Raw genomic sequence first — 25,079 nt, 5'->3', positions numbered from 1 at the left:
AACTGGCTTGCGGCAAAGTTGGCGTCCTATTACAGTGACATGTTTAAAGTCAAAGAGCTCTTCCCTATATCCCATTTTAGTGTTTGTCTAAAGTGATTGCATGGCTATGTGCTTGATTTTATACACCTGTTAGCGAAGAATGTGGCTGAAACACCCGAACTCAATAATTAGGAGGGATGTCCACATCCTTTGGTCCATATAGTGTGTATATTCTTTCTCCTATTTACGTGTACTGTTAAATTACTTTGACAAGAATGTAATTTACAACACTGCCAATGAGGCTGAAGAGCTGAACTGGGTGCTCGTAGAACAAATGCTGAGGATTATAAGACATGCCTCCATGAGAGAAGAGAGCTCACAGTCTTATGATCCTTCTGCATAACGTCAGAACTAACAACAGAAATAAAGACTGAATTCCTACTAACTACTTAAGATCACATGCAAGCTCATGCTGACTCCTTTCAACACAAACCCCAGGATAAAGACAAGTGTGGGTTTTTGGAAAGTGCCCCACTCTCTCTTGCCCTCTCTCTCTAATTACAGTGCAGCGTGTTGTGCTGTCGCTAGAAGCCCTGAAAGCTCTAAGGCTAAAATTAATTGCTGCTCTCGTCTCTCCTAACACACTTACATTCACCCACACTGCAGCGGTGTGAAGTCAGTGTAAACACTGAGTTGACAAGGCCAGCAGAGCAGTGTGTGAAGTGAAAAAGCTAAATGAGACTAGTTTCCATAGTAATGAAAAACACATGGCTGAAAAAAGCCACCACAATCAATTTTAGCCTGTTTGTGTGTGTGTTTTGAGTGTTTATGTGTCTGTGTGTGTGTGTGTGTATGTGCGCATTAGAAACTGTAACTGAGGATGTAAAGGTATCAGTTTGGGAGTACTTTGTTAAATGCAATTAAACTCCTAAAAATCAAGGCGCCAAAAAGGTTCTTTGAAGAAATAATCAAGGAGACACTACTAGAGTGACTGTATTTTCTTTCCATGCCTAAAGAAGCAATTTGGCCTAAAACTAGCATTTATTATGTTATTTATCATAGTATATATGTTTTGTCGTGCAGAATTGCATCCCTTGTCCTCAGCAGTTTGACAGATATGTATATATGTATAGAATTTGTATATTTTCTGGGTTTTTATTTATCAATGTTGTCATTTACTACACTACCCCCCCAACAGTGATAAAGGAATCTGACTACTAGACACTCCAGCTTCCTCACTTGCCAGTTAAAAAACATTACTTAATAAAAATTTTTTAAAAAAAGCAGCTGTAGTTTTTCAAAGGTTGCTCCCACCTTCAAGATACATCATCACAAGGGAGTCTCTAAATCTATAAACTGGAACTTGCTCAAGTGGGCATATTGACAGCAAATGTAATGGTATTAATGCAATTTGGGTTGATGTGCCCTTTTAAGTATTATTTTGAAAGATATAATTTCAGTATTATTGAAATGTACTTGTAATTTTACTCAGTTACATTTCCAAGAGAAAAAACATACTTTTTACTTTTTACAATTTTTATTTAGACTTTCAAATTACTCATTATAAATCTCCAAGGCCAGGAGACATTTCTCCTTTTCTCTTGCCAATATGAGTTTATTGTTTTTATGAAAACCAATTTCATTTTACTGTAAAATAATGATGATTGCGGCTATGCTAATTTGTTTTTGTGCTGCACCACAAACCACCAAATAAAGAAGATTTTAAATTTATACTAAACACAACCCTTTTTAGATTTTACTAAAACCCTGCCAAAACACAGGGTGAGTTGTGAAACAGAATTCCCACTTTAGCAAAACACTTACTTTTACATCCTTTAGAGTGTTTAAATGTCAATACTTTCAGCCTCATTAGTTTGATGTTCTGTCACTACAGTACCCAGCATGCATTGTACAACTATTGGGAATATGCCCCCTACAATGATCAGTAAATCCTGACTGCTAGCCACTGATGTAGAAGCTTAAAATGTAGTCCTGCTTCTGAACAGCCTTGTTTCATGTACCCAAAGCAGTTGTTTTCCTCCCACCTTCAAGTGAAAAAGTGAAATAGACTTCTACATTTTTTTAACCAATATTTTCCCCAATTTACTTGTGGCCAATTCCATCCGCTAGTTAGGTCTCCCCATTACACAATGCTACTAAGCTGGGAGGGAGAAGGCTAGTATGTGCTTCCTTCAGGACAAATGAAGCACCACCACATCTCTTTAACTGCTGCTAAAATCTATGTCACTGGGCAGCTCAACATGCTTGGAGGAGAATGCTAACTGCTAATTTTGCTACGTTAGCTAATAGATGCTGGTGTTTGCTATTATTGCACTGAGCGATGGAAGGAGAGGGGAGCCCATCCAACCCACCCAGAAATAGCGACGTCAGTTATTCACTCTTGGACTCCTCATCATGGATGGTTCACAATCTCCCAATGCTAACCCCGAAAAGCTAACACAGTTCCACTTTTAATTGAGAAAGATTTTGTCAAAGTACTCATACTTTCCATTAAGTGTAATTTCTAAGTATTTCTTCCACCCTGTTTGTAAATGAGGTGTGAGTTTGAAGACCCTTTTTAAAGTTGGAAGAACCTCCTCTATACCCATTATAGGTTTCTCCAAGAACCCTACATCTGGCAAGAACCATGTGGGAACCTTTATATTTAAGAGTGAAAAAGGAATAATGATGGCATGTAAACTGAACTGAAAAGTCTCAAAGAGGATCAACAAGAGCATTTTTCATTCTCTGAAAAAAAGAGTAATCTGAGGCTTAATACACAAATGGCTGTGATTACAGCAATCCTTGGAGCTTAACTAAACTCCATTTGTAATGGAGGGCAGTAGAGATGCAGGCTGCTGCATGAAAATTACGTTTATCTACAACCATGAATCAAAGCCTAATTCCAACTGCATATCCTGCATAACATAAAGATGATCTGCGCAGCACAAATCCCATAGATGTGTAACCAACAACCCATGCAGCACTAACCATGTAGCTTTGCTTTAGAGAATTACCATCACTGACTGTCACGCTCAAGCGGGCAGTTTGTCCACTAAAGCAACCCAGGCATCACTTGCCTTGCCCTGGGAATAGAACCAAACTAATTTCTCCTTGTAAGGACATTCAAACGAGAGAATGACAAGAATGGACTTCTGGCTTATAAAAAGCCATAGAGGGATTATTAGGAATGTCCATCTGTGGTTTTCCCGCTAATATATAACATATGCTGCAGTGTCCCAGACATTACAATTATTCTTAGTATACAAAACATTCAAAACAAACACTGTCTGAAAGATTTATTACTCCAAAATACTATTAAAACACATGAAATGCTGCTGTTCTTGTTCTCTTGTTTGTTTTTCTTGGCGCAGATGAATTCTCCAAAGACTGCAGTTCTCTAAGGGTGCTTTTAATAGACTCTGAATGCCTCTGCATTTTCACATGCTTGATTCTCAGCTTTGATTCTGTTGTTTAAGGAAGGATCAATTCTCTAAAGTCAGCATGACCTTGCAAAGGATTCAGTTAGTACAATTAGGAAGAAGAAATCATCCTGGTCATACCACAAAATGGCAAAGATGTTAAATAATGTCAAATCACTCACAACGGTGGCACTAGCATGTCATTGGCAAAGTCTATTTCAATGAAAGACTCTATTTTGTGATGGCAAAGATCAATATGTTACATCATATTTGGCTGTTATATCACTTGCTGGGGTGGTCTGTGCAATAGGCAAAGGTAGGCAGCCACCCATGGCCCCCGTGAAAATGTGAATTAGACATACTGTACATGCTGATGTTAAATAACCTATTCAAGGAAAAAAAAATAAATAAATAAAAATCATATATATATATATATATATATATATATATATATATATATATATATATATATATATATATTGTAGCAATTCTTTTCAGTAAATTTAGTGCAGCTCCACCCCCAGTCATGATTATAATGAGATATTCTATGGTGTTATATGATGCACGAAGGCCGAATGGTATGAACAAGGCCACTAATAATTCTACATTATGGAGAGGAGGTTCTTTAGTGTGATTTTCTGGGTGTTTAAAGGGAAAATCAAATAAAGTTTTACAAGTGCAAAAAGAGGAAGGAAAGAAAAAGTTTGTCACTACAGTCCCAGAGCTAACTGTGTTTTTTCAGTCAGAACAGAGTGCTGCACAGGCTCAGTAGACTGTACATATTGCTAATGTTAGTACAGATACCTCTAGTGTTGGTCGAATTACTCAAAGTAATCCACTACAAGTTACTAATTACTTTACTCAAAATGTGGGTATTACATTACATTACTTACTACCTCCTGGACAATAAATTCTGCATTAATCTGTACCAAATGATCTCACTCTATTGGGGCAGATCATTTTACTTGTTTCAAACATATTTCTTAGAATAAGCAAAACTATCTGCCAATATAGTGAGATAATTAAACAAATTACTTAAGTGAAAATCAACTGGATATATCAGATTTAAGATGTGTTCACTTGTTAAGGCATGATTTTTTTTTTTTTTGCAGTGTAGACAGTTGCGCCACTCGGGACCTGTGAGCCCCAACTAATTTTAAAATATGCCCCATTCCTATCTTCTGCCCAGAGCCCAAAATCAGTGAAGGCCAGAGTTCATAAAGTGCTCATACATGTGGCTTTTATGACAACAGACACAGTCCTATAAAGACATTTAAAAGACTTACTTCAATAAAGCAGACTTCGTTACAACTGATGTTTATGTAGGTTGTGTGAACTTTTCATGACAAATGGATTAATAGAATATTAACCAAATCCTATAAAGTTACTATTTCAGGACATGCAACAATATATATACTAGCAAAAACTGTCATTCTAAATGTTGTAAAGCAGTACAATGATGTACGCTAGACATCTCTCTTGCCTCACACGCTCTCTCTTTTGTGCCCCATGTAATCTTTTGCCCCACAGGAAACAGACAGTGATGCAAGAGGATAAGCCCATGCTAGATTATATTCCAAGATAAGGTCTGTTTTTTACCTACCAGATCCAGAAAGCTTTCCTCTCATAGATACACTAGAAGGGTCCCTCCTTGTGCGGTTTGAGTAGAGTCCAGGACAGTCATGACCGAGTGTCCGGCTGCAACACTGACCCTACTGACCAGAGCGCTAGCCGCAGGCAACTGGCTTAGAGAGGGTTTAGAGTTTGTTTGACAAGCCTGGCACTGTCCCATGGGGAGGAGCACGGATTATGTCATCAGCGAGAGAGAGACAGAGGGAGAGGGAGAGAGAGAGAGAAAGAGAGAGAGAGAGGGAGAGAGAGGGAGAGATGAAATAGGATGACTTTTTTAAGCACAATAAGCTCCTGGCCATAAAATCCAAAAACAACCCCCATTAGGAAAAGGAGAAACGTCCTGTCATTCTGTGTAAAGTTTTCACCCCCTCCCACTCAAGCTCTTCTCTTCTGCTCAATCTGTCACTCTTTTGTGAAAGATTGCATCATATTTCGCTCTCCGACAGCTCTTCTTGATTTTCAGAGTTATTTATTTATTTATGCATTCATGTATTTGCACTGTTGTCACAGGAAAGAATAACATCCTTCTCTAAATGTCTAAAATGTGCCAAAACATTTGTTAATATTTTTAGATAATCTTAATCACAATTAGCCAAACATTGTCATTGCCAGTATAGGCTACCTACAATATGCAGCTGGGCTGCTTACCACACTTGAATCAATTATGGATTGAAAAGTGATGAAATAATAACGATAATTGTGGAAACCACAGATTGTTTCAGTTTTTCAATAAAATTATTATGTTATTCTGTCCCTCAGTCTGACAACAGCATCAAAAGCTGTGAACAATTACTACTTTTGCACACTAAGTGGAGATGTGTGTCTTTTTCTCACTCTATGCGAAGGAGGAAGACGTTTAGCCATTCACTCACAACAGCAAAAACCAAGAATGTTAGCATGCTGCGCACTGTATACTGCATCTTGTAGCAGTATATACTGTATACTGCCTATTGTAACAGTACAGTATCCAGTATGCAACAATTAGACATGTTCACATGACCACCAGGCGATTACGTCAATGATCATATATAAGGTCAGCCAAACAGTGCAAACCTATTCAAGTCAATGTATGACTTGTATGAATATGGAGACATTGGAACAGTAAACCCAGTCGATCTCTGTGGCATCACCACTGATCAAAGCAAAGTAGCGTAGAACTGAACAGAACTAAAATGGAGAGCAACAGAACTCGAGCTAAGAGTCAACACTGACATCAGAGGTGGTCACAGTTCCATGACCTGAAGGCACACTGGAGTGATGCTGAATTGGCTTATTTATTGCTGGACAGTTATGTTGGTTGTTCGCTAGCTAGCAAGTTACAGCTTTCCAAATTTAGAATTATATTTGTAATAAACGCAATATTTTAAAACCATTTATCTTGGCAATAAGTGTGTTATTGCCAGTAGAAACAATACATATTCTTAGAATGTAAAAAGTAACAGGAATTTCTTATTTTGAAAAAAGTAGCGCCTGGACCTCAATTAATACTGTGCTTCCACAAAGAGAGGTTTGAAACTGGTTAAAGAAACACATTGACATATGTATAATTGCTACTTATTGCATTAATGCTACTTGTATCTGTATATAATAGGTGGGTCTGTACATAATATACAAAGTATAATAATAATAATCTGTATTGAACGATATGGTAAAATAAACCATGAAAACTTTCTTTGCTAAGTCACCCAGCCCTACTTACTGATAACCCAAGTCTCTTATTTAGCTTTTCTGTACATAGTGCAGTATGGGTCAGTATACGTGCATAAAACAAAAGGAAGCAAATAGGAATGCCATTACACATAGTGCATGGATTCTCCATGGCCATTTTCATGTGACCACATCACAATAAACAACCAGAGCGCCTGAGGCCACTGACAATGCTTGTCTTCATTCGGCCTCGCTATGTATGGGCCACTCCACTAACCCCTACAAGGCTGCTATTCAGTGGTGACCCTCCCTCCAGTGAACTGCATCGCGCCCACCACCACGCTGCTGCACTAGTGCGGGGGAAAGGCCCTGCTTTTGTCCTTATTCATCTGGGAGAGTAATTAACACAAAACGTGACAAAGAGAGAGGCTCATACAGTACGAGATGCTTAACAAAGCAAGAGCTCCACTGTCTATTAGTCAGTCCAGTTCTTAACATGCTTTTATGTGGATGGACTGCCAGTGCAGTGCAGTATAGCAGCTTGCTATACTGTACCATCGCCAGCTTTTCAGAGAGTGACAAGAAAGTACTAAATTAGTTGAAGTCATCAAAGGGAATCTCTGGTGAGTCCGGGAGTAATGTAAAGCACTAGAAAGGGACAGAAGAGGAAGAGGCCAATTTTTTTAGGCAAGGATGAAGTCTCAGTAGTAGACTAATGTTTTAGCTAACAAATAATGGAAGCTCATACAGCTCCAGCATCGTGGAAGCAGAATGCTTTAATCGTAACACTTGCCTTATACCATGTAGATTTGTTAAGTAATCTCGAATAGACATGCCATCTTGAAGCATGAATTTTGTCCATACTTTGATCCATTTCCATTGATAACAGTATGTCATACTGTGTCAGAAAGCACATAGGCAAGTCTTTGAGATTACTTAACAACTCAACATGGTTAGAGGCAAGTCTGTGGAGATTTGTGCTGCAGTTTGCATAGTGCTAAGTGATGATAGGAGAATATAGTACAAACCTACTTCCAAAAAAGTTGGGACAGTAGGTAAAATACAAATAAAAACACAATTTTTATACATCTACTTTGACCTGTATTTGAAACGGTTTTATCTTATCAACTTCATTGTTTTTTGTGAATAATGTGCTCATCCTGAAACTGATGCTTGCAACACGCTCCAAAAAAGTTGGAACGGGGCAAATTAAGACTAAAAACATTGTGAGATAAGCATCCTAAACAGGTGATGTAATCAAAACAAGCATCGATGAAAGGCCTAGACCTATATGAGCAGGGATAGTCGAGGCTCACTACCTTGCCAAAAATGTGTCCCAACAGTTTAAAAATATTTTTTATTTATTTATATTTTTTTAGCAAGCGATTGAATTTTAGGTGTTTCAACCTTTATAGTGCATAATATAATCAACAGATTCAGGGAATCTGGAGAAATCTCTATGCATAAAGAAAAAAGGCCAAAAACCTCTGACCCCACAGATGGCACTGTATTAAAAACCTGCTTCTGTGATGGATATCACCTCATGGGCTCAGGAATACAAACCACTGCCAATAAACACTATCCATCACCGCATCCAAAACTGCAAGTTAAGACTGTACTATGCACAGTGGAAGCCACTCATAAACCATGCTGCCAACTTCTGTGGGCATCAAGCTCATCTAAAATGGACTGATGCACAGTGGAAACATGCAACGTTGTCTGACGAGTCAACCCAATAGACTGTTATATAAAAATAATGACTTTGTATTCTATAGGCAAAAGGCCAGCTTGTTACCAGCAGTTCAAAATCCAGAGTCTGTCATGGTATGAGGGCATATTAGTGGGTAACCTGCCAATCTGTGACAGCACTATTAACACTGACCACATTCTGGAGCAATATATGCTGCCTTCTAGATGCTGTTTTTTTCAGGGATGTCATGCTTATTTCAATATGACAACGCCAAGCCGCATTCTGCATGTGTTACAACAGCCTGGCTGCGTAATCAGTGCGGGTGCTGGAATGGCCTGCCTGCAGCCCAGATTGAGAGGCGTGTCTTATTAAACTTAAAATACAACCCAAAGGCCCTATATGGTTGCACAGCTGAAAACTTTAGAACAGAAAAATGCAAAAAAAAATCCACTTTCAAAACTGGATCACTTTGTGTCTTCACTCCCTCAATGTTTATTAAGTGCCGTTAAAAGGTAAAACATAAAACACTGTAAAACATAAAAAAGTACTAATAACTGCTTTCTGTTTTATTGGCGTTTCACAACTTTTTAAACTTTTTTGGATTGTAATAAGAGAAGCAGGACTGGAGAAGGATGATCAATGATTGAGGATTCAAGATTAGTGGAAAATTGGTGAATCAATAACCCTTCGATATGCAAATGACACACTCATAGTGGAAAATCAAGAGGATCTAAAGGTCCTTATGAGAAAAGAACAGAGTGAAAAGATAGAACTTTAGCTCAGTATGATGAAAACAAATGACAACGAGAAATACAGCTAACTTGACCATCAACTGTGAAGATGTAGAAGGACAGCTTTTGCCTAACAGCAGTCAAGAAATATGACACGGATTGGCATTCAGCAGAACAAAGACATAGGAGCTTGAAAAGATCTTCAAATGTAAATGTGATGTCTGTTCACAAAGAAAGATGAGAACTGTCCAGGCTATGGTCTTTTCTGTGGTTCTTTATGGATGTGAAAGCTGGGCAATAAAAAAGCAGGACAGGAAAAATATGATGCCTCTGAACCTTAGTGCTGGCAAGGACTTTTGAGAGCATCTTGTGCAGCAAAGAACATGAACAGATGGATCCTTGACCAAACCAAGCCTTACCTCTCACTTGAAGCCTGTCTTGTTTTGGACATATTATGAGAAGAACTAATTAATTGGAAAAGACAGTTATGCTTGGAACAGTTGAAGGAGATGAAGAAAAGGAAGCGGATGGCCAGCAACAAGATGGATAGAGACAAGTAGAAGATTCATGAAATCATTGAGAAGGCAGGATATTGTAACACTACCCATATGGTCACCAGGAGTCGGAATTGTTAGGTAATTGGCAGGCTGTTGCTAGGTGGTTGTTAGGCCATTTTTATCGTATTAAAGGCTGTGGTTAAGATGTTGCTAGGCCATTTGCTATGGTAACCCAGGTGGTTGTCAGGGCATTAGACCATTGCTATGGAATCCCAGATGGGTGCTAAGGTGTTGCTAGGCTGTTGCTATGGTATCCCAAGTAGTTGCTAAGGAGCTGTTAGACCAATGCTAAGGTATTGCTTAGTCATTGCTAGGGTATTCCAAGCGGTTGCTAAGGTGCTGTTAGGCTGCTGCTACTGTAAGCAACCTTCAAACCCCAAACATGTCTTGGCAAATTGACATTTGGAATAACGGGACAATTGCGTACATTTGATATCTTGCTCAACTATTCTTCTAAAGCACCATCACTTGAATGTGTAGGGTCCCATGTGCAAGACAGCATGTACCGTAGGTCCCAGGGGAGCTGATGATGACACAGTCTCATGCCGCTGAGGTGTGGCCTCCTCCCCACCTCATAAATCATACATGCAGGTGCTCGTTTGAACGCCACAGCCACCCTTGTTTATGTAATGTGTCTCCACTGGGGCTCCTGCTGAAGGGGTATAATAGCGCTGGGCATTAACAGAGCGTTCTGCTGCCTGTAGCAGCGCATGAAAGTTTCATCAGCCTCCAGTCCCCCAGCCCTATAAATAACACATGCTTCATTCTTTAATGCAGAATCAGTGGGGAAGAATTTTGAAGAGAATGTGATCCGCCTTCTTGGTGGATTCAGTGGGAAGCAGGCACTGATGTTAAGAGGGGAATTACAGCAAGATGCTTCATAGCATGGGATTCACCCAGAGGCGCAGTGGGCCCAACCACAGACTCCTACACTTCACAGGGAACACAATGCAGCATGCCAATGCATATAGCCAAGCTAAAGATCTGCATCTAATTATTTATCTATTATTATTTAGCTTGCATTTTTTATAAATGTAATTCTTTATTAAAAATCACAATTAAAACAGTACTGTGCAAAAGTTAGAGACCACCCTTTATTTATTTCATTCGTAGTCGAAATGGCCATTAATACAAGTCATTCATTTATCAGCGTCAGGAGGAAATTAGGAAACACTATTATATAGGAAATTACACAGATGCCCCAACAATTAAATATAATACAATATCTTTCATTTAATGTGTCCACCCTTTGCCCTTATTATAGCATCCATTCTTTGGTCCATACTTTGGGACTTGCTTTCAGTTTTTCAACGATATCTGCACGGATATTCTTCTATACTTCCAAAGTTCAGTCATAGAAGTTGGTTGAACTGTCTGCTTGTCACAATCCAAGTATTCCAAAACACTTTGAATATTCTTGAGATCTGGGATCAGGGGGGGTCAGTCCATTGTTCTGAGAAAACCAGCAGCTTTTTTGATTTGCAATCCAAATTTTCTTCTTTTTGTCTAGTTCATTTTTTCAGTAATGGCTTCTTGACAGCTACACAGACACATAGCATCGTAGGATGGACAGTAACCAGATGTGAAGCAAGAGTGGAGCTTGATTTTCTTGCAACAATGAAAGCTGATGGTGACTGTTCTGGAGTTGTACCAGGAGTCAGATTTTCTCTATACCTTGTAATAATTTTTGGAAACTTATTTTCTTTTAACTTTCTCTTTACTTAAGCAAGTGGATTGTGTTATACATGATCTCCACCGAAATATCTCCTGAAAAAAGCGTGGTCTCTGCACAGTACCTATTTATTATTTTTTTTATGAATGAATGAATAAAAATGACAATGTCATATGAGACTGCAGTTGACTGGAGCTTTCGTTGTCAGATGATGTGATATAACAGGAGAGCAGCTGTTCACCTTGGCCGGAACAGGATATGAGTACATTACAGAATCCGAAATTACAACTCCAGCTCCAGCTGCCCTTGAAATTAAAGAGCAAAGTCATGGCTTCTTTTTTTATTTTTTTGTTTAAGGCCACACTGATTGAAGAGATTTGGAGCAGCTGTAATTAACATGCACCCTCCTTAATAACTGCTTCAAATGCTTCTGAATATCATTACAGCTAACCATTGCTTTCGTATCCCCAGAGACCCGACACATCACCGTCAAACAGCTGAGCCCGTCTGCTTCATTCTTTGGTCCATTTAGACCCCAGCACAATAGGAACGTCACAGAATTTGCACACGTTCTTTGTTCACTGTTTCAAAGCAGACATATTACTTTTGATGTTAGCGCCTTGTGCATAATGATAATAAAGACACAAAGTAATAAGAGGGAGCTGACACTCTAATGTCTTTTTTGTGCTCTTTGCCTTTGTGACTGCAGGACTTTGATGAAATCACCCAGACTGTGATTTAATAACATTTATGGAAGCATTTAAGGACACTGAGAAACTGTTTAAAGAATGTTATGTAAGCCAGCTTTATAAATAGAGAGGTGTGAATGGATTGTAAACCAGAAATCATCCACATTCACTTGCTTACTACACTACATGGCCAAAAGTATGTGGACAACTGTCCATCACACCTATATGGAAATCCCTTTCCAAAACCATGGGCATTTTTATGGAGTTGGTCCCCCTTTGGCTATAACAGCCTCCACTCTTCTGGGAAGGCTTTCCACGAGATTTTGAAGAGTGCTTTTGGCATTCTGTGCCCTTTAAGTCAAAAGACCGTTTGTTAGGTCAGGCATTGATGTTGGACAAGACTGATGTTGGAAGTCTGGCTCGCAGTGTTCTAATTCATCCCAAAAGTGTTCTGTGGGCTTGAGGTCAGGGCTCTGTGCAGGCCAGTGGAGTTCCTCCACACCAAACCCACCAAATCATGTCTTTATGGAATGACATCGCTTTGCACATAGGGTCGTGCTGGAACAGGAAGAGGCCTTCCCCAAACTGCTGCCAAGTTGGAAGTATATAATTGGCTTCAGTTGTCTTTTTATGTGTCTTTAATGGTCTAAAATGTGTTAATTAACATTACCCTTCACTAGAACTAAGGCCAAACCCTCAAAAACAGCTCCAGACCATTATCCCTCCTCCACCAAATTTACTGTTGACATCATGCATTCTGGTAGGTAGCGTTCTCCTGGCATCCGCCAAGCCCAGAATTATGCATTAGACTGGAAGATGGAAGTGAAGCGTGATTCATCACACCAGATGATGTGTTTCCACTGCTCCAGAGTCCAGTGCTTTACACCACTTCAGCTTGGCATTGCACATAGTAATCTTAGGCTTGTGTGCGGCTGCTCAGCCATTTCAAAAACTGACCTGTGGCCAAGGTGGCCTCCTACGACAGTGACAAGTCAAGAACACAAAGTCACTGTGCTCTTCAATATGACCTCATTCTACTGCCAGTATTTGTCTATGGAGATTGTATGGCTACATGTTTGATTTTATATCTCTATATATACAGCAGTAGATACAAAATTTAGCAACGGTGAGTGAAAGTGAACATTGGCAGTTAAACATGGACCGGCCTGTACGAGTACGCCATCCTGCCAAGAGGTATTGAAGAGAGGCCAAGACAGTGCAAGTAGAGGCTTAGGACAACGCTAGGACTACAGAAGCATATGGCTCACACAGCAGGGCTGTCTCTCCAACCTGACACAGCCTGAGAAGCACCTCACCACTTTACCAGCCAAAACACTGAAATGTGAGATAATGGGTGGAATATTTTGAATACCTGCTCTGCCACCAGCAGACACATTTTAAAATGATCAAATTAGCTATCAGATTGTAGTTATAGCACCTTTGGCATCCTGCCACGACATTCCTCAACAAACATCAGCATTCGAATGTTGGCAGTTGCCCTTATACTTTTCTAGAATTAGAACATAGAACATAGAGGGAGAATAATCTAGAACAGTGTGAATAGGGAGAACGTTCCACAGCAATTTGGATGAGAACATTTTCGAAGCATGTGAATGGGAAGAGCATTCTAGAACCACATAAATGGGGAGAACATTATAGAACAGTGTGAATGAATGAGAACATTCTTGAAAAGTATGAATGGGTAGAACATTTTAGAACAGTGTGAAATGGGAGAACATACTTGAACAGCATTCATTCTATAATAGTGTGTATGAACATTTTAGAAGAGTATGAATGAGGAGAACAGTGTGAATGGCAGAATATTCTGGAACAGTGCGAATATGGAGAACATTCTAGACCAGTATAAATAGAGAAGTATATTCTAGAACAGTGTGAATGGGGTGAACATTATAGAAAAATATGAACAGGGAAGTGCATTGTAGAACAGTGTGAACAGAGTAAAACACTGCAAAATATTATGAATGGGGAGCATATTCTAGAGCCTTATGAGAGGGGAGGACATCCTAGAACCATGTGAATGGAGTGAGCATTCTAGAAAATGAATGGGAACGTTCTAGAACAGTCTTAGTGGGGAGGACATTCTAGAACAGTAAATATTGCAGAACAATAAGAATGAGGAAGAACATTCAAGAACATGAAGTAGGATATTCTAGAACAGTGTGCATGGAAGAGAACATTCTAGGACAGTGTGAATAGAGAGCACACCGGAACAATATCAACATGGGGTGAATATTACAGAACCATGTGAATGAGGTAACATTCTAGAACAGTATGAATGGGGAGATTATTCAAGATCAGCATGAACTGGGAAGCACATTCTAAAACAGTGTGAATGGAATAAAATATTGCAAAATATTATGAAGGGAGCACATTCTAGAACCTTGAGTGGGGAGAACATTCTAGAACAGTCTGAATAGGTAGAACATTGTAGAACAGTGTGAATGGATGAGAACATTCCGGAACAGTGTGAATGGGAAAACATTCTAGAACCATGTGAATGGCGGAACATTCTAGAACACTGTGCATGGAAGAGAACATTCTAGAACAGTGTGAATGGAAAGCACACCAGAACAATATAGAACAGCATCTCATTTAGTAATTCAGAACAAAAAAAGAAAAAAACACACTGGTCACTGTTGATCCTCTTGTCCATGGTAATAGTGTCAGTAACACAACTATTCAATAGCAAGTTTAAGCGTAAGGTTACAAAAACAAGGTCACTGCCCAGGATATATTTTGATCAGGCTCCTCTACTCAGGCTGGTGGTTAGCACTGCGAAATATGAGCCAGTTTTCATGGATCCTTTGCTATAATTGCTGAAGGTACTGCACGGCTCAAGGTTAACCACAATCGACAAAAATATCTAATTTCAGAAGATATATTTATAGGCAGTTTGCGCTGAATTTACTTGAGATTCAAATGTCAGAGCACTGCTTTCCATGTCGTTTGCCCTGTTAGCACAGCGGCCATCTTAGCAATGCGTCATCCTCTGAAATTCTTTTGTGATTTCTATTGTGTTGAGAGCTGATATTGAAGCATCCTTTACCTAAACTTGCCTCATGATGTCACCACATTGCCTTGAGAAAAAAATTCCTAGCATGCTTCTGTCTCTAATGCTTGTTCCAAAGTGCTTCATAAGCATCTTGCAGTATTAGGCCATGAAATATACATGAAAAAAGGCTTTTGTGATTTTCCTTATTAAGTATGTTACAGTTAACAGAAATCAAATCTTTTTTTTGAATAATGGAATGGCAATGCAGTGCAAACTAGGAGTAAACTTGTGCACAGCCTTGGTGCACAAGTGTTTTTTTTTGTTTTTTATAATATATAGAAATGTATGAAAATAATTGAAAATTAATGAAATTATCTGTGTTAAAATGTAAAAAATGCTGTGAAAATAGCAGCGTCCAATATGTCCAGTGTCATTAATTTACTCCCAGTGTGTGCACTTCTGTATCTCTACTGCATGCTGTTGCCATATGGCAACAATTATATTTTATCATTTTATATAAAACCAACAGAATCTAAGCTGGTTTTATTTATGAAAAAGTAATTGTAACTTCCCAATGATTGTGCAACAGGAAAACAGCTATACTATTTTATACCTTAAGCCTTCAATTTCCCAAAACAAAAAAAGACTTTTATATTATAATCAGGCAAAAGAAAAAAAGAATTAACGAAAGTCATTGTTGCCATGTGACACCACGCAGTAAAAGTTTAGGAAATGTCTTGCTTACTCATAATATGAGTAACTATATTTAACTGGCTAAAACCTTGAGGGCTTTCTGGAGGTTTAGAGGTTATAATATTGCCTGTTCTAGATTAAAACCAGATATCTGAAGGTTCCAACAGACATTAATAGACCTATATTTTATACCTATATTTTATACACTATACACTATTATACACTGACTCAGGAAAGAGCCCTAGCATAGTTCATAGTTCTGTTTTCCATTTCTAACATCAGACTCAAATGCTACCACAAACTCATAACCAGTGACGTTTACAGCACTTCCAGAAGGCCTGTTTTTCTCACAAAAGTGGACTCACATACTGCACATCAAAATGTGATTGGATGATTCCACTGTCAGTTCCTAATTATGTTTAATCTGTTGTTTAATCAGTGGTTAATCTGACATGTTAGGCCTTCAGTTCAGCTTCCGAAGTCCTAACTAATGGGAGAGCCTGCTTGGGAGTATCTACTTAGATATCACAGAGAATGAAATCCTCACTGGATACTTTTGGGCATTTCAACCCTTTTGTTTTCAGCCAGACGTTAACAGTGAAATAACAGTAGAGCTACAGTACTTGCAGAGTTTAAATACAACAACAATGATGATTCTATTAAATAAAAATGAACCATAAATTATAAGCATGCATTTTCTTTATATTTCACAGAATCATTAGGCCTTTCCCGAAAGCCCTGAGTGTTCCCCACTGATATAAATAAACGTATTATTATGGTTATTCTTACTATTGCATATATCTCTTCAACCTTCCCCAATCTGTTCCTCTGGCAAAGCCTGTCATTGTGGAAGTTGGAAAGCAGCAGGCTGTGTCTATTTGAGTTGAATGTATGCTAGGCACCTCATAACAGAGCAGCGATGTGAGATGTAACTGTGTAGCACTCTGCTTTCTGGCCAGACTCAGTGTGAACACTTCAAACTGTGTGTGAAATGGAGCTGTCAGTGATAGCGCACCACTTTCAATGCATTTTGAGAGGAGAAATGTCTCATATGGTAGTTGAAAATGGGAACAGATTTGATATGATTATGCCTGGCAGTGCAAAGCATATGCAGTAAAATCACCAGTTCAGTTTACACCTACTGTGTTCATTTAAATCCAACTAGATACAAATAAGGGTTAATCTTATTCTGCTGTGTTGCAACTTGCGAAGGGCAACACCATCCCACTGCTTCAACTACAATCATACTAACAGTTCAAGACTGATTATGCCAGGTTAATTATGTGCTTAAGAAGTTTTTGAGGCCTCCTGCAAGACTGCAAGTCTGCTTCAAATAAGGGTCCTTTACTTAAATCAATAAACCATGCTGCCATATCCTTGGTCCAGATTCCACTGTTCTGAATGCTCCATCCTTCTTTGAAGATGCTATCAGTTTCTGCCTGCGCCCATCCAAACACAGCAGCATCATTAGCCTGCAGTCATCCAAGCAAGCTATCTTCCTCCAACACTAAGCATGAATGGGCTAATAATGATGAATCAACGCTCTTCTCTCTGCCCGATCGGTACCCAGTTTGCCATGTTTGTCTTTTCTTGAGGCCACGAGCTGGGTGGACACAATTAGCAAATTGATGGCCTGTGCTAAATCGCCCCATTCATTTGGCAGCGAGTGGGGCGGGCAGGCGGGTTTTGGCAGATGGTAGCCCCTGCCTTGGCCCTCGTCCTCACCCACACAGCTGGGGCCAGCAGCCGAGAACCTGCACCGTCAGCCTTCTACTAACCCACGCACAAAGAACTGCCCCAGCTGGGGTTCCTAGGGCTTCTCCCAAGGGAAGGACCTACCCCTCTGCATCATAACCCACTGATCAGCACATTGTAAAGCAATGGTTGAGTGAAAATCTTCCCTTTACCTCAAATGAAGTTGATCAGCCAAAAGTTGAGCAGTGTCTGAAGTTCGTTTCTTTAGTTTTGCACTGGAGCTGCGAGGCTAATGTAGCTAACAATTCATAGAAATGTATGCATGCCAATATATGCACATCATCGTGCAAACTTCATGCTTAAATCATCACAGCTTTACCTCCAAGTTATCTCAAAAAGACTTGCTTGTGCTCCCAAGCCATCCGTGGCCAGATTGGTAGGATGGCCCACCCTCTCCTCTATCACTCAGCACAATGCTAGCCAACACAACAGTCTGTTAGTTGACTTGGAAGAATTGGATGGTAGCATTCTCTTCTAAGCATGTCGAGTTGTCCAATAGTGTTGCGTTAGTGGAAGTTTGAAAAGATGCAGTGGCAATGATGGAGGAAGTATGTGTGAGCCCTCAACCTCCTAGCTTGATAGCATCATGTAATGCCCTAGCTGGTGGAACTGACCATGGATAAATTGGGGAGAATATTGGGTAACAAAGACTTACTTATGTGATTTCTAACACTGTATGGCATATTGTTTTCTATAGAACAAAAGCATGGTAAATGGCTAAGACTAACAGTACCAGCAATTTTGTACCATTTTCAAAGACTGAATTTTATCTTTACTGTCTATTTTTGAAGATAAGAGTACGTCAAACAGTGTCAGAAACCATAAGCATAATCTGTTTCTGACTCAGCATATAGTTAAGCATAAAGTTTGTACAGTAGTGCTAATTGATATGGTATACTCTATATGGCTATACACTATATGAAGTATGTGGACATCTCTCCCAATTATTGAGTTAAGGTGTTTCAGCCAGACCCATTGCTAACAGGTGCATAAAATCAAGTATATAGCCACATAGCAATGCACTATCAATAGACTAAAGAGCTCAGTGACTTTAAACATGGCACTGTCATAGGATGCCACCCTTGCCACAAGTCAGAAATTTCTGCCCTGCTAGGTATGCCCTAGTCAACTGTAAGTGCTATTAAAGTGAAATGAAGTGGTAGACCATGCAAACTCAAAGAGCGAGGCCAGCGACAGCTGAAGCGAGTAGTGCATAAAAATCACCTATCCTCTGTTGCATCACTGTTTACTGAGTTCCAAGCTGCTGCTGACTAAAGCGAGGTCCATGAAGGCATGATTTGATGAGCTTGGTGTGGAGGAACTCCAGTGGCCTGAACAAAGCTCTGCATCAAATCACACTGAACACCTTTAGGATGAACTGGAATGTCTATTGCGAGCCAGGCCTTCTCGTTCAACATCAGTGCCTGACCTCACAAATGCTCTTTTGACTGAATGGGCACAAATTCCCACAGATACACTCCAAAAATTCATGGAAAGCCTTCCTGGACGAGTGGAGACTGTTACAGCCACAAAGGCTGGGGGGCAACTTCATATTAAAGCCCAAGGTTTTTGGAATAGGATGTCCAGCAAGCTCATATAGGTGTCATGGTCAAGTGTCCACATACTTTTGGCCAAACAGTGTACCCTGACTACATTTGAGGTAAAGGGGAAACTGTATATTTGATTCTTCACTGAACTATCACTTTAAAGGGCTCTAGAGGAGAATCTAATCAAGTCACTCACAGGTAACAGTGTGTCAGTGCTGAGGTTGAACAGAGAGCGTGAGAACAGAGAAGGGAGTCTGTAGAGGATGGTAAATGCCACACACTGGGAGAAAGAAAGCACAGGGAACAGTTGGGAATGAACAGAATGTTCCAGCATGACTCAGTTGTGTTGATCATATCTGCATCATGCTCCCTGATGTGCCACTTTGGACATGTGCGCAAATGAGAGGAGGATCTATTAGACCATTAGGCCCCTCACTTTTGTACAAAAGCCTGCTGGGAACATATGAGCATGTACTAATAAAAATAAACGTGCCAAAAATTCAACTAAAAGATTTTTAAGGGAACAAAAGTGGTTCTTTCAAGGCATAATACCAAAGAGCCTTTTTTTGGCGCCTTTATTTTTAAGAGTGCACTGTTGCACCAACTGAACTGCTAATGGAAACTGCATTAGTCCATTACAGTACTGTGCAAAAGATTTAAGATACAACACTTGCATATGGAAGGGAAAGTCAGAAAAAGATATGTGAAAAAACAAGAGTTTCTAAATCTGTAGTTTAAACAATTATTGAAAGATACAGGGGAAACGGCCCCCTAACAACCATGCAAGACTAGGAAAACCACCGAGCCAGTCCTTTTCAGATAGACAGTGCTTAAAGCTTCCATCTTTGAGAGAGAGGAGGAAATCAAGCTCTCCAAAACCTTAAAATCTGAAAAAATCCACAGGTGTTTCTGTCCATCCTTCCACTGTGAGAAGACAACTCGGCACTATGAGTCTGAAAAGATATGTAGCTTTCAAGAAGCCTTTCTCAGGACAGGAAATGGACAAAAAAGAAGACAATTTGCAAATCAAATAGGTTCTCAGGACAATGGCATGACCACCCCAGAGTCCAGACCTCAACATCACTGAATGTGTTTAGGATCCCTTGGATTGTGAGAAGTAGAAAATTCAACCAACTTCTAAGACTGAACTTTGGAGATGTGGAAAAATATCCCTGCAGATTTCCCCAGAAAAAACTGAAAGCAAGTCTTCTGAAAAGAAGCTACAAAGAGTGGACGCTCTAACGCTTGAAAAATCGGACATTATGTTGAGTTGTTAAGGCTTCTGTGTAATTTTCTGTTAAAATGCTTACTGCTTTTGTTCTGACACTGAAAAATAAATAATGTATGTACTTACTGGCAGTTTGGACTAAAAACTAAATAAATAAAGGGCGGTCTCTGACTTTTGCACTACTGTATGTTGCATGAGGAGAAAGAATAATAGGCACCCCAGAGCAAATGCAAGCACATATTATATAGAAGCCTGTGTATAAACAGCCGTCACACAACACAAAAACTGACACACTCTGCTTCTGTTTTTCTGTACAGGCTATGTCAGTAAGAACACACACTCCTTGTCTGTTCTCTCTCTCTCATCAGCAAAGCTGAAGGGACTCCAGGTTCCACTAACAGAGTGCTGGTGCTGGTGTGGAATATAAAGTAGGCACGTTGAGAAATGCAGTTCAGCATACAGACTAGCCGTGTCCTTCACAACTCCACAACATTACAGCAATAAGCCTTGGAGGGAAAGTACTGGAAGTCCCGCAAAATATTCTATAACGCACATCGTTTATGTTAACTATATAGACTATATCATACAGATTATGATATACATGATGATTTGCACATTGATTGTTTATTGCTTTGCCACTAGACCCTCTTAATGACTGAACTATGTACAGTACTGTGCAGAAGTCAGAGGCTACCCTTCATTTAATTTCCAGTCAAACTGGACATTCTTATTCATCTTATCGTCTTTTTGACCCTGACTCTGAAAAATCTGTTCAATAATACATTTATTTTTAGTATCTAGTGTGTCCACTTTCTGCATTTAATACAACTTCCATTGTTTTCGGGAGACTCGCTTTCAGTTTCTCAAAGAAATCTGCAGGGATATTTTTCCACACCTCCAAAGTTCAGTCTTGGTTGCATCTTCTGCTTCTCACAATCCGAACAATCCTAGACACATTCAGTGGACTCTGGGGTGGTCAGTCCATTGTTCTGAGAACACCAGCAGCTTATTTGTATGACAGAAACACCTGTGGATTTTTTCAAATCTGAAGCAGCTTGATTTTCTCCTCTCACTCAAAGACGATAGCTTTAAGTGCTGTTTATCTGATGCTGAAACTCCTTTTTTCACTTTTTTACTTTGACTTTGGCCTTTTTTAAGCAAATGGATTCTTATATCTAAGCATAAGTCAGACTTTACAGTAATTAGCTGTTATTTGCAGAGCATATTGGGAAAGTGAACAGTAATTTGTGCACTCTTGAGCAGCATTTCTTTTGCAGTGATGTAGGAGTTTCCAAGCATTCCTTGAGATTTTGGTCGTTTCTGCTAAATAGCATTTATTTTTTATCAACAGTTCATATCACAGGAGTTTTTAACATTATTCCTATTTAACATGTCATTCATACACTCAAAGATAGGTTTAAATACATTTTACATATTTTGGTATTCCAATCATGATGATGTTTTGCGTTACAGTAAACGAGTTCATCCTGTAATGTTACGTTTAATAAACGTTTGGTTGCTGCCATGTTTGTAGTCTTAATGGTTGGCATAAATGTATGTAACTGCTATGTTTAGTTAATGGTGTGCTTGATAAAAAGTAGTGCTGTTGTGAAAAATAGCATGGTCATTCTCTTAAAGGTGCAGTGTGTAAGATTTAGTGCCATCTAGCAGTGAGATCACAGATTGCCACCAACTGAATACCTCTCCCTCACCCCTGTAAGTATGATCTTCAATTTGTCAAAATTTGGGTTCTCACAACACAAAATGGTTAGCCAGCACCAGCAGCAGCCACTGATTCTTCTTCTTTCTATGTCTTCCAACTGGTGTTATCGCGCCACAAAATTCAAGCTGCATAAAAATGCAAAAGGTGCTCTCTAGAGCCAGTGTTTGGTTTGTCCGTTAGGAGCTACTGTAGAAACATGGTGGCGCACGTGGCAGCCTCTGTTGAAAAAGGACCCGCTCCCTATGTAGATTTGAAGTGATCATTCTAAGCTAATGACAACACACTGATTCATAATTACAGGTGATTATACACAAATGAAAACATGGTTTTGTATACTGTATTCCATTTCTCCTAATAGCTCCCCCTAAATCTTACACACTGCACCTTTAACTATGTTACAGTTTGTAGGAACATCCAAATATTTGCTACCAGAAGCAAGCTAGATAGCTGTGTCATGTTTGTTCATAGGTTTACATGTTCCACTTCATAATGTAGAAAACTGAGGGCCAACTGAGGCAAAATACAACTGTGTTTGGAAATACAGTGAAGTACAGTATGAGTCCTCTAAATAAATGGACAAGTACAGGAGAAAATGCTGCCAGCAAATTTTAATTCCTCACTATTTTTATAGTGTAAGCTAAAGACATTTCATTTACATTATGGCATTCAAACATGTGATCAAGGCTTTGTTGCCAAGAAAAGTAAATATTGCATAGTTAGAAACAAAGCACACATATTTATCATTACATAATGGCTGTGAATCAGGGGGATCTCCAGAATGGAACATACCAACACTGCCATAGATGACAATGGATTTTGTGCATGCCTAAGGCAGAACACAAGAAGGCATTTAAGGTAAGGGAATATCAAACAAGACAATAAAACAGATTGGCTTCTCAGCTGTTCCAATCATCATAAGGTTGAATTGGGATACAGCCATGAGAGGGGCTCAGAAGTGACCTTGTTTCAACCAGAGAACCACTGTGAACGGAACACTAGGCTACTTCTGACAAAATGAATCAGCAGAACGTGGCTTAAAAGTGACGTGAACGAATTTTCTGTTTCAGTTCGAACAAGGAGAGTCATAACAGATGCACTTTATACTTTTTTATTTTAAATTTTAATTGAGCAAATGCGGACATGAGGTCGGTGTCCATGGTGCTGAAAATGCTGAGCACCAAGGGTTCTATAGTAAAGAGAGTTGCTCTGTTTAGAACCCTGAGTTCTCTACTGAACCATTTCATGCTTAAATGGTTCCCCGCATGGTGGAATGGTTCTTCAGATTCATGGAGAATGTGTTGTATATGGTTCTGTATAGCACCAAAGTGGGTTTTTCTATTGGTACAAGCTTGACATCATAACAATAGCAGAACCCTTTTTGGTGCTACATAGAACCACATACAACACATTCTCCGTCACTCTGAAGAACCATTTCACCATGCAAAGAATCATTTAAGCTTGCAAATGGTTCTTTGAGTATCCATGGTTCTATATAGAAGAGTCATCAGAGAAAGAACCATCTTTTTAAGTGTGCACCACTGCCTGGCACGTGCATCATTTTGTTAATTAAAAAGAGCGAAATCTAGAATTAAAGCGTGTCCATTGAGAGCAGTGGGCTTTTGCTTTTGATCAAGAGCAGGACCTCCACTGAAACCTCCCACCTTAATTTGCCATGTAAGACCGCCTTAGTTTAAGTCTGCTTGTTAATAAAGCAGCTTTACGCTGCTGCTCAGGTTCTCCTCCACGCAGGCTGCACGAGACACAAATGACTAAGCTGTACAATACAAATCGGCTTCATGCAGAATTCAAAGACCACCCCTACCAGCCGCCCCCCCAAAGCCCCTTCCTTTACCTTCTCGATCACAAAGCTGGATCGCGTCCAGGCTGAGGTTCTTCATCATGTCCTCGCAGGGGCTGGTGGGGCTGCTCACGCTGTGTCCCACGCGTGGAACCTCCATTCTCTTGCCCTCTCTCGCGCTAAATGCCCCCCCAAATGAAATGGCCACTTGGACTGAAGCTGAAGCTGCCCGTGCCGCAGGACGGGTCTCGTGGCTCGTGGAGGGAGGGGAGGGTGACTGGATGTGCCCTCTCTCTCTCTCTCTCTCTTTCTCTCTCTCTCTCTGTCTCTCACTCTCAAGCTGGGGTGGGGGAGAGGGGGAGGGGGGGGAGGGAGGGTGTGGCGTCAGCGAATCGTCACACCGGTTGGTCTCTTCGAGGCGCTGGGAGGCGAGGGATGATGACCAGTGGTCTCCGAGAGCACGGACGTAACCATGAGACCACGCCGGATCATTACTCATTACTCGGGGGGTCAATACAAACGAGCGCGGAGTCCCTCCACAGCTACAAGTGTTCGCTCCGTTTGTGGACAACTGGAACACGCGCTGGCGGATTAGCCGCGAGAAAGTGAATTGATTGCTCCTTATGTAACGGGATTAGCAGCCCATATGGCTTGTGCACAAGGTCCACTTGTAACACTGGCACGAATTGTTAAGCAAATAAGTTTTCATGTTATAAAGGCGGGCAGGGGGTGGTGGTGGGGGTTGGGGGCGTGGAGACCATATTAGAGGAGAACACGGTTCACAGTGCAAACTTCATCAAGATCAGGAGAGGGCAAAAATGATCTGGTTGGTCTTCTTGACCAACATTCATCAATTTTGTATAAAGGCATGTGGAAAAATATTGAATGACCCAAATCCTACATTGGTCTTGCATTTAGGTTCACCTTTCACATTTGCATGGTCTTCTATTGTCCATAACAATTTTCCAAACTCTCTTAGAATTAAACAGGCTGTTTTGGTTACTGTGCTTTACTGTGAAATGAGATAAATGAGCTCTGCTCTGAAAAGCACTAAGGGCTGAAACACTCCTTATAACTTCATTATGAATGGGCTACTATGAAACTACTATAGACGGAGTACATTGTCCATTTTATCAGCTCCACCTAACATATAGGTGCACTTTGTAGTTCTACAATTACAGACTGTAGTCCATCTGTTCCTCTGCATACTTTGTTAGCCCCCTTTCACTCTGTTCTAGAATACTAAGGACCCCCATTGGACCGCCACAAAACAGGTACTATTTGGGTGGTGGATCATTCTCAG

The 25,079-nt window shown here is 40.0% G+C and overlaps 1 protein-coding gene across 3 annotated transcripts in view; it reads right to left on the bottom strand.

Annotated features, from left to right (window-relative positions):
* phyhiplb (phytanoyl-CoA 2-hydroxylase interacting protein-like b) overlaps positions 1-24,072 on the bottom strand; it is a 35,312-nt gene extending 11,240 nt beyond the window's left edge. Inside the window, exon 1 of one of the 3 annotated variants that reach the window (XM_036572216.1) lies at positions 23,831-24,072. In XM_036572216.1, the coding sequence (XP_036428109.1) occupies positions 23,831-23,936 (106 nt within the window). In that variant the 5' untranslated portion in view covers positions 23,937-24,072. Of the gene's footprint in view, positions 1-5,000; positions 5,151-23,830 lie in introns of those variants that run through there. The other 2 variants (XM_036572218.1, XM_036572217.1) reach the window with 2 other exon arrangements.
* Between the last annotated feature and the right edge of the window lie 1,007 nt (positions 24,073-25,079).

This window comes from Colossoma macropomum, unplaced genomic scaffold (assembly GCF_904425465.1).
Source record: "Colossoma macropomum unplaced genomic scaffold, Colossoma_macropomum, whole genome shotgun sequence".
Taxonomy (NCBI): Eukaryota; Metazoa; Chordata; class Actinopteri; order Characiformes; family Serrasalmidae; genus Colossoma; species Colossoma macropomum.
Note: the sequence above shows the minus strand (reverse complement) of the source record. Positions and strands in the feature narration are given on the sequence as shown.